The 15,151-nt window shown below is 41.9% G+C and overlaps 1 protein-coding gene and 1 non-coding gene across 3 annotated transcripts; both read left to right on the top strand.

Moving 5' to 3' along the window:
- The first annotated feature begins 1,100 nt into the window (after positions 1–1,100).
- brd1 (bromodomain containing 1) lies at positions 1,101–13,098 on the top strand. 2 transcript variants are annotated; one of them, XM_022749629.1, is made up of 13 exons: positions 1,116–2,518; positions 2,984–3,140; positions 3,476–3,607; positions 3,731–3,859; positions 5,008–5,320; positions 5,430–5,696; positions 7,644–7,991; positions 8,061–8,255; positions 8,750–8,876; positions 9,567–9,700; positions 10,725–10,834; positions 11,334–11,488; positions 12,872–13,098. In XM_022749629.1, exons 1-13 carry the CDS (start codon positions 1,116–1,118, stop codon positions 13,053–13,055), a joined length of 3,654 nt encoding a protein of 1,217 aa, XP_022605350.1. In that variant the 3' UTR covers positions 13,056–13,098. The 2 variants fall into 2 exon arrangements, with proteins under 2 accessions (XP_022605351.1, XP_022605350.1); XM_022749630.1 differs by having other exon boundaries at positions 1,101–2,518; positions 2,984–3,152; positions 5,430–5,750; positions 7,641–8,255; positions 8,750–8,891.
- On the top strand, positions 4,699–4,771 carry trnak-cuu. Its single transcript has one exon. It is a non-coding gene; the product is annotated as a tRNA-Lys (tRNA).
- Positions 13,099–15,151: the final 2,053 nt, after the last annotated feature.

The raw sequence follows: 15,151 nt of genomic DNA on the forward strand, positions 1-15,151 counted from the left end.
ATGAATGGTCCACAAAGCAATTAACTGAGTGTTCTCTGCAGAATTTCACATCGAAACTTCACAGGCACCAAGAAGGCCTCTTTCTCTTTTATTAGCAACTGAAAAGACCCCAGTATCGCCCGTTGGATGAGAACATTGTGTGCGGAATTAGAGCCACTTAGCAGGCCGTATCGCCATTGCTTTGTAAGGCTGCTGGCTAGCTACCGTCTTCTTCAGCTAGCAAAACTGTTCGTGTATCCGAGGTATGTGCTTTGGTTTTATTTGCTTTTTTGTGCTTAATGCGTTGACGACGAGAAGGCATTAAATGCATCTGCAAAGTGTGTGTTTAATGTTCCACATGTGGTATGAATTAACTAACACTGTTCAAGAGAGCCCTTGTTTTGTTTGACGCCATTTGCTCCGTTTACGGGGTGGCTAGCTCCTCTTGCTAGTTAGCTGGCTAGCTAATGTTATTGTTAGCAACTTGGCCACTTTGTGAGTCGTTAGTGGAAAAGGCAATAGCAGCTCTGCACCAAATGGGCAAGTGCTAACTCCTGCGCAGTCATATTCAAAATGCCCAGTCTGGCCGCCTCCCACCGCAGTTAAATGCCCCAGCTCACTTACAGAAAGTGCATCCAAGAGATGGCTACTACATTACAGCTCACAACATTGATACCTACTGTGGTTTGAGGCAGTAAGTGAAAGTTGCACCTTCCCTTTGCTCTCTTAATCAGCTGGTTATTTAAGTGTAATGCATTCGGATCACATAATATTTAACTTTTTGGTCCAGAGGACATTGATTTTAAATTAGAACAACCTATTTCTGTGCAAAACAGGTAGCAAATAGTTATCACGGATGTTATTACTTGTGCAAATAACTGGATTATTTGTTGTCTTGCTTGTAGGTCACATTATTTTGATAGCTTTATATCATGCTGTTGTGGAAAACCTACATTTTGTACACATATTGTCAGTTATATTATTGTATTACTATTAATGTTGTGTACTGTAAAAAAGTGCATAAAGTAAAATACATCTGCCCTCTCTGCCCTTGGTTTAATTTACTTGACCCTAATGAAATATATGCAGATCTTTAATCCCACTCTTGTGTCTCCACAGCAACACGGAGCAGCAAGATGAAGAAGAAAGCTCGGCAGCACCGAGTTCCGGTGCCGCAGAGGCCGCCGTCTCCCATCAAGCCTTCCCCCAACAAGCAGATCTTGACTTACGCCCAGGCACAACGCATGGTGGAGTTCGAGATCGATGGCCGCATCCATCGGCTCAGCATATATGACAAGCTGGACGTGATTTCGGATGACGACCCCATGGTGCAGGAGATGATGGAGTGCACCAGCAATAAAGAGAATGCTGAGAAACCACAGCAGCAGGTCCTCCTGAGGTCAGTGAGACTAAAAAACAACCAAGAGAAGAGAAACGCTGCGCTGGGCATCACTGGTCATGGAGAAGGAGCAAGCCAGCATTCTGGTGTTAATGCTGGGCCAAAGCTTCCAGAGCCCAAGTTCCGTACAGTAGAATATAACCTTCCAGCAGTTCCTAAGCGCCCAGCCACCTTTTATAAATTCATAGAGAAAACTGAGGAAGAGCTGGACGAGGAAACAGAGTATGACATGGATGAGGAAGATTACGCTTGGCTAGATTTGGTCAATGAAAAACGGCGGAGCGAAGGGGTCAGTCAGGTCTCTCACAATGTTTTTGAGTTCCTTGTTGACCGCTTTGAGAAGGAACTGTATCTGGAGAGCCTAGATCAAGGCAGTGAAAAGCAAGCTCCCATTGATGAGGATGCTGTTTGCTGCATTTGCATGGATGGTGAGTGTCACAACAGCAACGCTATTTTATTTTGTGATATGTGCAATGTGGCTGTGCATCAGGAATGTTACGGTGTGCCTTACATTCCTGAGGGCCAGTGGTTGTGCAGACACTGCCTCCAGTCACCCACTCAACCCGCAGACTGCATCCTTTGTCCCAACAAGGGTGGAGCTGTGAAAAAGACAGAGGATGACCGCTGGGGCCACGTGGTGTGCGCACTCTGGGTCCCTGAGGTTGGCTTCTCCAACACCACCTTCATTGAACCCATTGATGGTGTCAGCCACATTCCTCCAGCCCGCTGGAAGCTCACATGCTACCTCTGCAAGGAGAAAGGTGTTGGGGCATGCATACAGTGCCACAAAGCTAACTGTTACAGCGCCTTCCATGTCAGCTGTGCCCAAAAGGCTGGCCTCTTTATGAAGATGGAACCAATCAAAGAGGTAATGGAAACAGGAGAGCCCACCGTCTCTGTGAAAAAGACAGCCTACTGTGGAGCCCACACACCTAATGGGTGTGTAAGGAGGCCTCTTACAATATATGATAATGTCAAACCCAAAAATGGACTATGTAAGAAAGTGGACAAAGGCAGATCTGCTGGTAAAGGACAGTCAAAAGGAAAGCAGAAGAAGAAGAGTAAGAGTAAGAAACCTGAGCCTGAAGTTGAAGAGGAAGCTGCAACCCCTGCTACTGTGCCTACTTTTCCTGCTCACAGGTACACACAAGTTAATGTTAATGATGGGAAGTGTAGTGTTTGGTTAGTTTGGATGGCATACTCATTTAAACTTACATTTTAGACATTTATGATCTGAGAGTGAGAATGGTGATTTTGAGGGGATTTTTCTGTCTCTCTGAAGGACATATACTTGTTGATGTACAAATGCTTGTTGATGCAGGGTTTGAGCATGTGACACTAATATTTGCCGTCCCCAGTCATCTGCTTATATGCATGTGGCCTTTGTGAAGTGGTGGTTAAATTCTGTCTGTTGCTGTTAAGTTTAATATTACCATGAAAACCACGACCAAAGCCAATTGACCACAGTTTCCATTGTCTGTGTCTTGAAAATTGGATTCACTGGCTAAAATACTGCAAACAGCTAGTGACTTGAGATGTTTAAGATTATTGTGTTGCTATCTCTCCCTGGCTCTTTCCCTCTAAAACCTGTCTTCCTGGCTCTAGGTTACAAACCATTCTAAACCAGGTGTCAGTCCAGAAGAAGAAAGCATTCGTGGAGCTGGTCCTAAATTACTGGACACTAAAGAGGCAATCCAGGAATGGACTTCCCCTCATCAGACGCCTTCAGACAAGCCTGCATTCTCAGAAGAATGCGCAACCGGTTTGTTCATCTGTCAGTCAACCGCAGAAGACTTTCAGTCTTCATTTTGCCTTTTATCAAAGTACCAGTAGTTTGTAGAACTTGAAGTTTTGCTAAGCCTTCTACATCTGATTGTGCAGTATACTGATCAGCACTTTATTACGGCTGTTTACAAGATGTTTGATAATGTGTGTGTGGACATGCTAATGTGGATCTTTGGGCTATAAAGTAATATAGTACCTCACTGTATGGAAAGATATGTTTATGGAGAAACATGTACCTGTTATGCAAATTGTGCATTTTCTATTCTGTTCTGTTCTTAAATGTATGTATATTTATTCTAATGTCTTCTCCAGAGGCAGAATGAGGAGGAGAGCAGGGCATTAAAGGACCAGCTGAAGGAATGGCACCGTCTTCGACACGACCTGGAGAGAGCCCGGCTGCTGCTGGAGTTAATCCGCAAGAGGGAGAAGCTCAAGAGGGAAGAGGTAGGAGTGGGTGGATGGAGAGAGTCGACTGACTTAAATAATTTTACCACAGGCCGGAGAACTTCTGCTAAATAAATGGAAACAATCTGATCTTCTAAAGTTTGCTTTTGTGCTGTGTTGTAGATTAAACTGCAGGAGACCCTGCTAGAGATGCAGCTGACTCCCTTCAGTATTTTACTCAGAGCTCTTTTGGACCAGCTTCAGACAAAAGACCAGGCCAGGATCTTTGCCCAGCCGGTTGATGTCAGTGAGGTGAGCTTTGCCATACAAAAATGTTTTTCTTTGTGTTCCACATATTCACTCTTACATTTTCCTATCCAATAATATGAATGTGTAGATTTGTTGTACACAACTGTTTCATTTTATAAAGGATATTTATGTTTTTTGTTATGTGGGCATTCTTATTGGAGTTTTTTTGTGTGTACACACAAGTTACCATCATGAACTTTTTAAGAAGTGTACACTCCAGCTTTAAGTGAGTACAAGGACTTCAACTGTCATCAAGAGACTTGCTGTTTGATAAGCAAAACCGGACTTGCTGGTTCATACTTCAACACAGCCCTTTGCATTTTACTGCTGTGCTATTGTCAGGATGAAAGCCCACAGCAGGCAGTGGTTGTTTTTTACTTGTTTTTCTGCCTGATTACTAGAAAACTGCTTCAGTGATGCTGAAATAATGGCATGAATTAGTCATACAAACATTTGTATAATTTGAACAGTTTTACCAAAGCAAGTTTCGAAACAACACAGTGTGTCATCTTGATAAAGATCAACTCATCGACACAAGCTTCCCTAATCTCTTTAGAGCCCAGACACACCAGTCAGGCCTCAGACAGCTTCCACTTAGAAAAGGGACTTTGGTCGCCCCTGTATCTATTAAAACTTGCAGTCAAACACATCACAAAGTTTATCACAGCTCGCTCTGCACCACAGGCCCTGATCACAGTGACCCAGCTTATAAATCCTCCCCCTCTCTCTGTAGACAGGCCTGAGCAATGTGACTTGCTGGTAAGAGGAATGTGTAACTTGAGATTAAGGTCTGCTGGCAGATGGTGACGGCTGTGAAAGGTGAAGGGTGCTGTACTGCGCAAGCCCGGCTAGCTCAGTCGGTAGAGCATGAGACTCTTAATCTCAGGGTCGTGGGTTCGAGCCCCACGTTGGGCGTAGCTTTTGACTGAATTCATTTATTTACTGATATATTACTAATATTTATTTTCTTGGTTAGCTTTGCTTGTGTGGAAAGTGCTGTGTTAGTGATAGGTTTCCTGAGACTTGAGACTTTGTAATATTCTGGAAAAATATGGAATATTGCTGTTATTGAGTCTTTTTGGATGCACCATGTTGGTTAACACACACCATCAGAGGTGAAAATAATGAATCATATCTGCTGTTTCCCGTAGGTGCCTGACTACCTCGACCACATCAAGCATCCAATGGACTTCTCCACCATGCGGCAGCGCATCGATGCCCAGGCCTACAACAACTTTGAGCAGTTTGAGAGTGACTTCAACCTCATTATTGAAAATTGCATGAAGTATAATTCAAAGGACACATATTTCTACCGGGCAGCTGTTCGCCTCCGAGATCAGGGTGGGGCCCTGCTTAGAAAGGCCCGGCGTGATGTGGAGAAAATCGGCTTTGACACGGAAAGCGGCATGCATCTGAATGATGCTCCGGAAATCAAAGCACCACCGTCCTTTTCTTGGGAGGACGGTAAGGGCAGCAGCAAAGACACGTCTCTGTGAAATTTACCATATGTATCGCTAGCATCAGAGCAAGTGACTGAGGAATATTCGTAACATGCATTTAATTCTTTCCTTAGTGGACCGCCTACTTGTACCAGCCAATCGGGGGCATCTGTCTCTGGACAAGCAGCTGCAGCAGCTATTGGAGAAGTTCGACCTGACCTGTGCCATGAAGTCCAGCCCCTCCCGCAGCAAGCGGCTCAAGCTACTCAAAAAGACCATCAATGATGTTCGCAATGAAATGAGCCTAAAAAGAGTCCTACCCTCCCACCACCACTGCTCTTCCTCCATTACTCCCTCCACATCAGCACCATCCTCATCAGCTCCCTCCCACCCGGAGATGGGTAAACCTAAAGAAGACAGACCGAAGCCTAATGGACATCTTCCAGATGACGAGGGTATGTCTGAATCTGTTTTGACGTTATTAGGAAATGAATTTTAAGGTTGACGCTGTGCTCGTCATACAGCCTCTGTGATTTTAAAGAGAATCACATGTCCTCAATATCCTGAAACACATGTCAGAGGTCAGAGATTAGCCCCCTACCCCAGACATAACCTCAGAGCAAAGCAATCACATGATGTACCCGTCTCCAAGTGTGTATGAAACATCAAAGTGTAGTCATCATTGCTGCTTTCAGTGCCATAACTCTAGTCTGGTTCCACCCTCTGACTTACTGCCCACTTCTCAGATTTTTTTTGCGATTTCAAGAGAATTAAATGGCGATTAAGTCTGATTATCAGGATATAATCATTATCAAACCTTTCCTGTGGTATGGAGGTGAGCATCTGTTTGTTGTATGGGACATTTGCAAAAGACACTGCAGAGTTTGCTGATATTTGGGAAAGTCTATAGTTGTGAACATTAACCTTTATTTTCCAAAACCAGAAGGAAGAGAGTTAAATCCATCTTCATTATGTTATAAATGGGTCTATTGTGAATGGGATTAATAGTGGTAATATTATTTGTTAATGTCCAATAAGATTTTGCTGTGACATTGGCACACGCTTTACATTAGTTATTACAACAATAAAGTATATCTTAATTGGCACAGAATAGGTCCAGCAAACATTATGTGAAACATAAAAGTTTGAAGTTCATGGCAGATGGAGCATCTGCAGGTTTGTGTCCACATTACATTGTATAGTTTTATTCTTCATGTCTTGTATTCACTGGGCTGTAACCCTGGGAAGGAAAAATGGTTTCATCTGTCATTACAGCAATAGTAGTTGTGGGTTTTAGCTTCTAGTATACAAATATGGTTTTATTTTTATTCAGGAGAAACGTAAAGTGTAGTAGACTGACTCAGTGGAAGGGTTAAATAACAAATCCACACATCTCCTCATAAATCAGTGACATGGATCTATATAAAAGATGTTTGAACTTAAAAAACTTAAATATTTCATGAGGCTTAGTAAAACACAAAAAACTGTGTTAAACATTTTATTCCAACCCACAGAAGCAGACAGTTATAACTGAAGGTTTACATGATAGTTGTGCTCTGGCAGCAGAGAACAAGTGTTACTGGTGAATCCTAACAACATTCTTGTGTCCTGCTGAAAGTAATCCCTGAATGGATCCAAGGAACCATCATTTTCCACATCCCAAAAAAGCAATTACCAGCTAACATTTCTAAACAAGGTCATAATACAGTGGTTCTGCAGTATCATGCACTGTGTCGCCGCAGAGGCTTCCTCAAGCTTAGACTCGCAGCATTTTCTGAGTCGCATTAAGTCTGGTGAAGATAGCAGTATAATGAGCCAGTGCGGGAAAAAGAAAGGAAAAAGTCATTTTGCTCTCATTTTTTATTTATAAAAGTGCCTCAGTGTTATGCTAAACAGCCCCTAGTTTTACTCATATGACAAACCCAAAACCCATATGATGTTATGCAGCGCCAGCATTTCTGCAAACACAAGGACAAAGTGTGGATGTTGCAGCACATTACTGTGGCTAATAGCATTCTACTGTAGGTCATTTTTTGTCTTTGTCACAGACTTTTGTTATATTTGCTTATATTTTTACTTTTTATGAATAGGTTGGTCTGCAGCTATCCTTCACCATAAAAGATGTATTATAGTTCATTTCTATAGCGCATTAAAGCCTAAATAAAACATGATACCTAAAAAAAACACAGTAAAACAAAGTGTGGTGCATAATAATCAAAAACTATAAAACAGCCTTCGTGCCATAACCTGAATAATGTGTGTTCTACTTAGTAGTTTAAATGATTAATCCTTACTCCAGTCAGCATTACATCTATAAAATGTGTTTTCTCCTCTCCTCCCCACAGGAGACAAGTCTCTTCCTCCTAAACTGGAGCCCTCGGACTCAATACCACCCCTCATCCACTCAGACACAGATCCTGAGCCCCCCACCCTCAAACCAATCGATGCCGCCCCAGACTGTGATGACAAGACTCACAGCAAGCGAGTCAAGTTTGATCGGGATATCCCAGACCTGCTCTCCTCTACTCCACGCCTCAACGGCCACTCCCGTGACGGCCTCCAGAACTCTTTGCTGGACGGAGACGTGAGCGTGGTGGCCACATCCACCCTCGCCGAGCCCACGGGAACAGTCAACCGCCGGACAGCCGTGCTCTTCCGCAAATCGAAGGCCGCCAGTCCACACAAGCCCCCGAGGAGCGGAGACGAGGGGGCCGACAGCGCTGACAGAAAAGAAGGCGAGGAGGAGGAGGAGGAGGAGGAGGAAGAAGATGAAGATGAAGATGAAGATGATGCACAGCTGGGTTCCAAATCCTTCCTCTCAGTGGTTATACCCAGGCTGGAGACGCTACTTCACAGCAAGAAGAGGAAGCACAGCGGCAGCAGAGACAGCGAAGAGGAGGGGGGAGGAGAGGGAGAGCATGAAGAGGAGGGAGAGTCTCCTGTGAAACGACTTGACACTGGTAAGAAGTGAACAGGGAAAAATAGGCGGCTAAAAATTAAGCTTTTAAAGTGAACCGTGTTTAGGTCTGGTCTTTCAGCGCCATCAATATTTTCACCATCTCACAGCAAATTGCAAACCTTTTACAATTTTCTGCTTGACTAAACATTTCTTTGACTTCCAGTATGTGAGAATTTGAATGGCACTTCTTCAAGCGCCTGATTAAATTAGTACAGCAGTATTTAGCTCTGTTGCCAACCGCTGAAACTGGCAGCGCAAACGTCGCAATTAGCTGTTACAGTGCTTACAAGTCATCACAGTCAAATTCCAAACAGCACAGCAGTAACAACAGACACTTGTTTACTCTTTTACATCTGTTTGCTTAAATTGGATTAAAGGTTGGCTCTGCAACCTGTAGCTGATGCAGATTTGTCAACACTTGACAGCAGCGGCTCAGATTCTGAGGGTTATATTTTTATGATAGCGTGTGAGTTTCTGCCGTGTGTGTTCTCTCAGGCCTGTCAAGTGGGTTTCTGGAGGTGGAGGAGGAGAAGGAGCTAGAAGAACCCAGTAGAACCAGTAGACCCGTGGAGCCACGAAGACGCTGTGCCTCTGAGTCCTCCATCTCCTCATGTAGCAGCCTGCCAGGAAGCACCAGGTAATCCATGGGATAAAGAAACAAATGTCTACTTTTTTTTTTTTTCTTTTTTTGGCACTTTGTCACTGAGGATCAGCAGCAAAATATGAATGAAGCAGCAATGAATAATATAGGCTTGCATGATTGAGGCATGGTCTAACAAGTCGCTCACACATACTGATTAAAAAATTAATTGTGACTGAGACTTGGCTCAAAACGTGCCCAGTTACACTACAGGGGAAAGATGAAAAAGGCTCGTCTTTATGCAAATACCCTGGGACACTGTGCAAGTGACAGCCAGATGAGAGCCAATTACAATCATCTTGATTCCAGCGGAAATGGAGGCACAGAGTTGTTTACTACTACACTCCGCTACGCCAAGGAACCTAAAACTTTTTTTAAACTTAAAAAAAAAAAAATGGAGGAAAAGCCAGTCGTTGCTATTTTCTGCTTCCTAGTTCTCTGTGTCTTTAATGAGCTACCAGCACATGAAGAAGAATGACCCGTCCAACACCGCACTTCCCCAGAACTACAGCTTCATGAGATACCAGATACTACCAGCTACTTTACTTCCTTTTGTGAGAAAACATCATAAAGAAGTCATCTAGTCCATTTTACATTTAGCTGCCCATCATGGCATCAGATTTGTTTCTTAAGTTGACTTTGCCGCGTGTTTGTCTTGTGTCTCGTTTCCAGCACCATTCTCAGTCTTCCAAAATGTGGGAAGGGGAAACCCGCCCTGGTCCGGAGAAACACTGTGGACGATAAGAGCGAATTAATCGCCTGCATCGAAACCGGGAATTTTGCAAAAGCAGCACGAATCGCTGCCGGTAAGTCGGCTGCTCTGAGTGTCAAAACAAACTGCATGTATGCGGGTATGGGAAGTAATTTCAACAGACCTACTTAATTCTAATTAGTATATAGTATTTTTCCATTTTTTTCCCAAGAGATATATTTACATTTAATTGAGCATATGAAATTGTGTACTTCAGTGATACACTCTGTAAACAGAAACTAATGAATCAGCACCTGCATGGAATATTTTTCATCTTCTCATACAATCAACTTGTTTTCCAAGGAGTTCTTAAATTGGGTTATTAAGAGAGATGTGAAGAGGATAAACACCTTCTCACCTTCTTCTGAACTATGAGGATTTGATGCTTTTTTTTTGGTTTTAAATGACCATAAGATGAATATCTTTGGGTTATGGTGACAAACCAAGACATTTAAAGATGTCACCTTGGTCTCTAGGAAATTCCCACAGGCATTTTTCATGACTTTCTGTCATTTTATTGATAAATGATTCATTGGTTAATTAAAAAAAATAACTGGCAGATGAATCGCTGTCAAGCTATCCGTGTGGCCTGTAAGAAATGAGGTGCAGTAAGTAGTTGTGTATATTTCCAGATGACTGCGACTCTTATAAATGTTAAAATACCTCAAATTATATAATCTTTCTAGCTTCAATATCTTGTCCTAAAAGTGTAAGTTGATGAACTCGCAGACACCTGGTATTTATACACACATAGAAAGCAGGGTTGGAAATTAACAGCAGCTACCAGCCAAGTTCTTGTGACTTTTGGCAGTGACCAGTGAGTCTTTGTGTTCTGCCTGCCACCATGGCATGTAACCAGTCAGCATCTGGAGACTCTTCCCTCATTTAAAATTCACATTTGGCTGATTAAATGGTACAAGTGGCTGGTAAATTTTAATATCTGTCGTTCACTGTGGCTCTTGCAGGGAAAAGTTAATTTCCCACCCTGTTGTGCTGTGTGCTCATTCACTTAAAGCATGGCTTTGGAAATGTGTTTAAACCCACACATAACTTGTTTGGTGTTGTTCCCGCTTCCATAGAGGTTGGCAACAGCAATATCTGGATGCCCGCTAGTGCCGCAACAGTTGCATTGGAACCCCTAAAGCTAGTTTGGGCCAAATGTAGTGGATACCCTTCCTACCCAGCCTTGGTGAGTGTTCGTGGGAGAGAAAGCATGACAGTCACTGACTAAAGTCTTTTTCACTCTGACATTTTGTTGTCATCTCTTCACGTTGGGACACATTGGGACCTAATTATGACACTCTTGTCTCACATGATGAAGCAATAGTTTCACTACAGCTGTTCTTTTCAGCATCAAGTGCCCACTTTTCAAAAAAATGTCTATGCTTTTCCTCTAGGTGGCAGCCTTTCACTGTTAACTGGTTTAGTTTGACCTTAGCATGGAAGGACAAATGAGGAAGAGAATCTTACTGCCTCAAGCTGCATGCAATTATATGCGTGTGTGTGTGTGTGTGTATACAGCATACTGTAGACATCTTTACTATATGCTTGAGTGATTCCGTGTGTGAATGCACAGTACGCTTAAAGTGGTCTCAGACTTTTGGACCCCACCTTGTATGTTTACTATGCGTTTGCATTCACAAGCATATGTGCATATCTCCCCTCTCGCCTTCCCCCGCTGTGTGCAGATCATCGACCCCCACATGCCACGTGTGGGCTGCCAGCACAACGGGGTGTCCATCCCCATGCCCCCCATGGACGTGCTCCGCATCGGAGAACAGATGCAGTACAAAGCCGAAGAGAAACTCTACCTCGTCCTCTTCTTCGACAACAAGCGCAGCTGGTGAGTGGCGCTAACTGAAGAAGTGACACAAGCTGCCGCAGGTTTCTAAACCTGTCAACCTGTCAATCAGCTGATCATTATTCTCTTATGGCTGCGTGACATTAATTGTCAAGACACAACAAATGGCTGTTGATTCAGCTGGACTCCCATTAGCAGGAAAATGTTTTTCAGTCTGTAACAGGGAAATTGGCACAGTAGCCTTTGTGTCAGACTGGTAACAGGCTGCACACATCTTTTTATCTACTGCTAGGAAATTACACATCCTACATTTTACTGGTTAGTGTTCAGAATATATATTTTAACAACATACATTAAAAATAATTAAAATGTTATTCATTACACCACTTTACTTTTTTCTATCCATCTGCTATTACGGTTTACTACCAGGAACTGAGAAATGTCTTCATGTTTCCTGGGAAAAAAACCTGCAGGACCTGAGAGTTTGACAATGTGCGCTCCTGTGTCTGCTGTCTGTGTGTGCTTGTGTGTATGTGTAGTGAAACAAAGACACCTTCTCCGTACCTCAGTGATGCCACCATACTTCTGTTGTAGTAGCAGACAGTTCAGTGTGGCAGAAAGCTTGTTAGAATAATTGTGAATGAAGCAGAGTTCACATCTGTAAAAGAAAACTTTGCAGGTGGTTCAAGCTCAACAGGTTATTCAGACACATATTAGAAATAACAAATGTTATTCTTGATACCCCATTTTATTTTTTTATATTTCCTTTTTTTTAATCTTTTCCTGTCCCCACTTAATATTTCTACTGTTAAAACCACCTGCTCCTCTCAGATTCATTGGCAGTCTCTGCAGATGACTCAAGAGGAGCGTTCACAGTAGCAATTTTAATAGCGATCATAGCATTTAAGGGTTCCTTTTCTAATCCTGCTACTATAATAGTTGAATGCCAGGAATTGTTGTGGCAGTATTTACTGGCTATTCAATCCTATTCTCATTTGATCATCTATAACATTTTTTTTTAGATTAAGCATGAATGTGTTGGAGTGCAATCTGAGTAGGAAGAGGAAGAATGTGGCTTAAACTGACATACAGACCCAGTACTGACACAGTGCAGGAAGATATGCTAAAAACGTTTTTTCCACTTCATACATAATATATAGTTCTAAGATGAATAGCTGCTATATAAAATTATATACCCACATTATCTAATAAATATAGATGAAAGAATAAACTAGAAAAAATTTAAATAATCCATGTTTTATAACTAATTAACTGCAGTTCTGTAAAATAAAACTTTATTTATGGTGAGAAATCACAGATTTCCTGTGAAAAGAGTGATGTATTTCTGGAAAGCAATACTTGTAAAAATTCAATCTTAGATACTGTTGAGATGATGTAATGTCAGTGCTTATTCTCCCCCTTCAGGCAATGGCTTCCTAGATCCAAGATGGTTCCTCTGGGGATGGACAAGACCATAGACAAGATTAAAATGATGGAGGGACGCACATCCAGCATTCGCAAAGCTGTCCAGATCGCCTTCAGCCGCGCCATGAACCACCTGAGCATAGTGCAGGACGAGCCAGTCAGCGACCTCAGTGACGTGGACTGATGACACTCGCTGGCTCTCTCCCCTCTCTCATACACACACACACACACACACACACACACACACACACACACACACACACACACACGCACACACACACACACACACACACACACACACACACTTGTACCTCTCCTGTACCAAATACCTTCCTCTTTCCCCCCACTTCTCTCTGTCTCTGCAGGAGACTCAAATGTTTACTGGGCACCTGCTGTAACAGGTGGTGTCTGCTCCTCATCCATTCCTACTCGTACACACTCCTACCATGTGCCGATGGGATACGGCTGCTGCTGAATGTGAATGTGTCTATCTGTCTTCTCCACCTCCAGGCTTGTAACTGTGCTCAGAGACTGCTCCCTTTTTTGCCACTCCCACCCTCACTCCACCAGTCATGACTGTCATTTTCATTCATCATGGCGAGGCAAAAACTTAAGTGATTGATTTTGTACATTTAGGTAACCTTACCAAGTGTGTTTGTGGTGTCAAGACTTTGTAGGAGGACAAAAACTAACATCAGTTGTTAGATTTTGGCTGCGGCTGATACGTTTTTCAACCCGGTCCGTTATGTTGGCAGTTGCCAATCGTCATTTCTGTTACAGGTTGCTAAAAAAGCATCTAGTAGCTGGTTAAGCAGTTAAGTGGATAAAAACATACATTTCTTGCCACATGGAGGCTTTTCAGTTGTATTGAATCAGCTGTAGCCAAAGCTTATGTTTATGTCAAGGTCACATTTACATACTGAAGTCATCTCCATTTAAAAATATCTTCTTTTGTATTTAAACTGTAAATACTCTGTACAGTTGCCTGACACTAACTTATTTTGTAGTTTTGACATAAATGGGTACTGTACAGGAGTTTTCTTAGTATTTATACTTGATGCATTCTTGGCACTAAGGTGTGAGTGCTGTTTTGCCAGTGCTGTATGATCAAGAAGAATAAAAAAAAAATGCAAAAGCCTTAGTATTAAGGAGATTAGGGCTAAAATGTAATGTTTTTGAAAAGTATGAAGTATTCCTTTTTTCATTTTTTTTTAAGTTATTGAAGTTTATAATCGTAAGCTTCCATTTGGCATTAATCCTTTTTGTATAAAAATAGTTTTAGTATATTTTTGTTCATATATATTTATATGATTTGAATACACGGTTATACAGTATGTAAGTCTCTGAAGCTCATACAAGCAGTCTGATGTTGTGGACACAGAACGTATATTGTTCTCAAGAAACCAAAAATGTTGCTACCCAGATGTTTTTTGCTGATTAATTTTCTGTGTGACGTGTGAAATTGTTGCCAAAAAAAGAAAAAAAAGTGTATTTTTATGTGATACATTTGACTGTTACTTGGTTTTGCTGTAGTCGTAGGGAGATGTGCCTGCGTTAACTTATTGTAAAGTATTTGCATTACTTTATATTCAAGGAAAGACGTGCAAACTGATTGTGGTAAAGTGGCACATTTTGTGGTGGATACTTGCCTTCTTTTTAAGTAACCTTTTCTAACTTTTTTTTGTAGTTGTAGACTTCAAGACATTTCATTTTATACTATTGCTTATTTTTTCTGGGTAGCATTGGGTAGTTTTGGTATATTTCTTTTGTACTTAACTGTAGTAGTTTTTTTAATCAGGTCATATGAAATATTGCTGGGACTGTTTTTTGTAGCAAAGCAAAAAATAAACATACAAATATGAACATGTGCCTCTTTAGTTCTTTTTTTTGTAATGTCTCTTAGAGACAAAACGTAATGAATTATTCATATTTCTTTTTGTTGTTCAAATGAATGTTTGAGGTATCCGCAAACTCACAGCACAATTACGTGAGCAAAAACACATAATAATAAGAATAGCTAAAATTCGAACTCAATTTGTTATTGAATTTAAATGTTTTGAGCCTAATCTGGGGAACCAAAGAGATTTCAGTTCTTATAAATATCACTTTAAAGGACTACACCTCCTTCATGGTTGGGAGAGGGCAGACACTAATTCAGCCTACCACTTGCCATATGGCACTGTACCATGCTCATCTACTCAGCTGATGATTGTCCACTTAAATTGCAAATTGGGTCCTATAGGTTGCCAGCTACATAATGTGGGCTTCAAAGAAGGGTGG

This window comes from Seriola dumerili, unplaced genomic scaffold (genome assembly GCF_002260705.1).
Source record: "Seriola dumerili isolate Sdu_G_001 unplaced genomic scaffold, Sdu_1.0 BDQW01000138.1, whole genome shotgun sequence".
NCBI classification, from domain to species: Eukaryota; Metazoa; Chordata; class Actinopteri; order Carangiformes; family Carangidae; genus Seriola; species Seriola dumerili.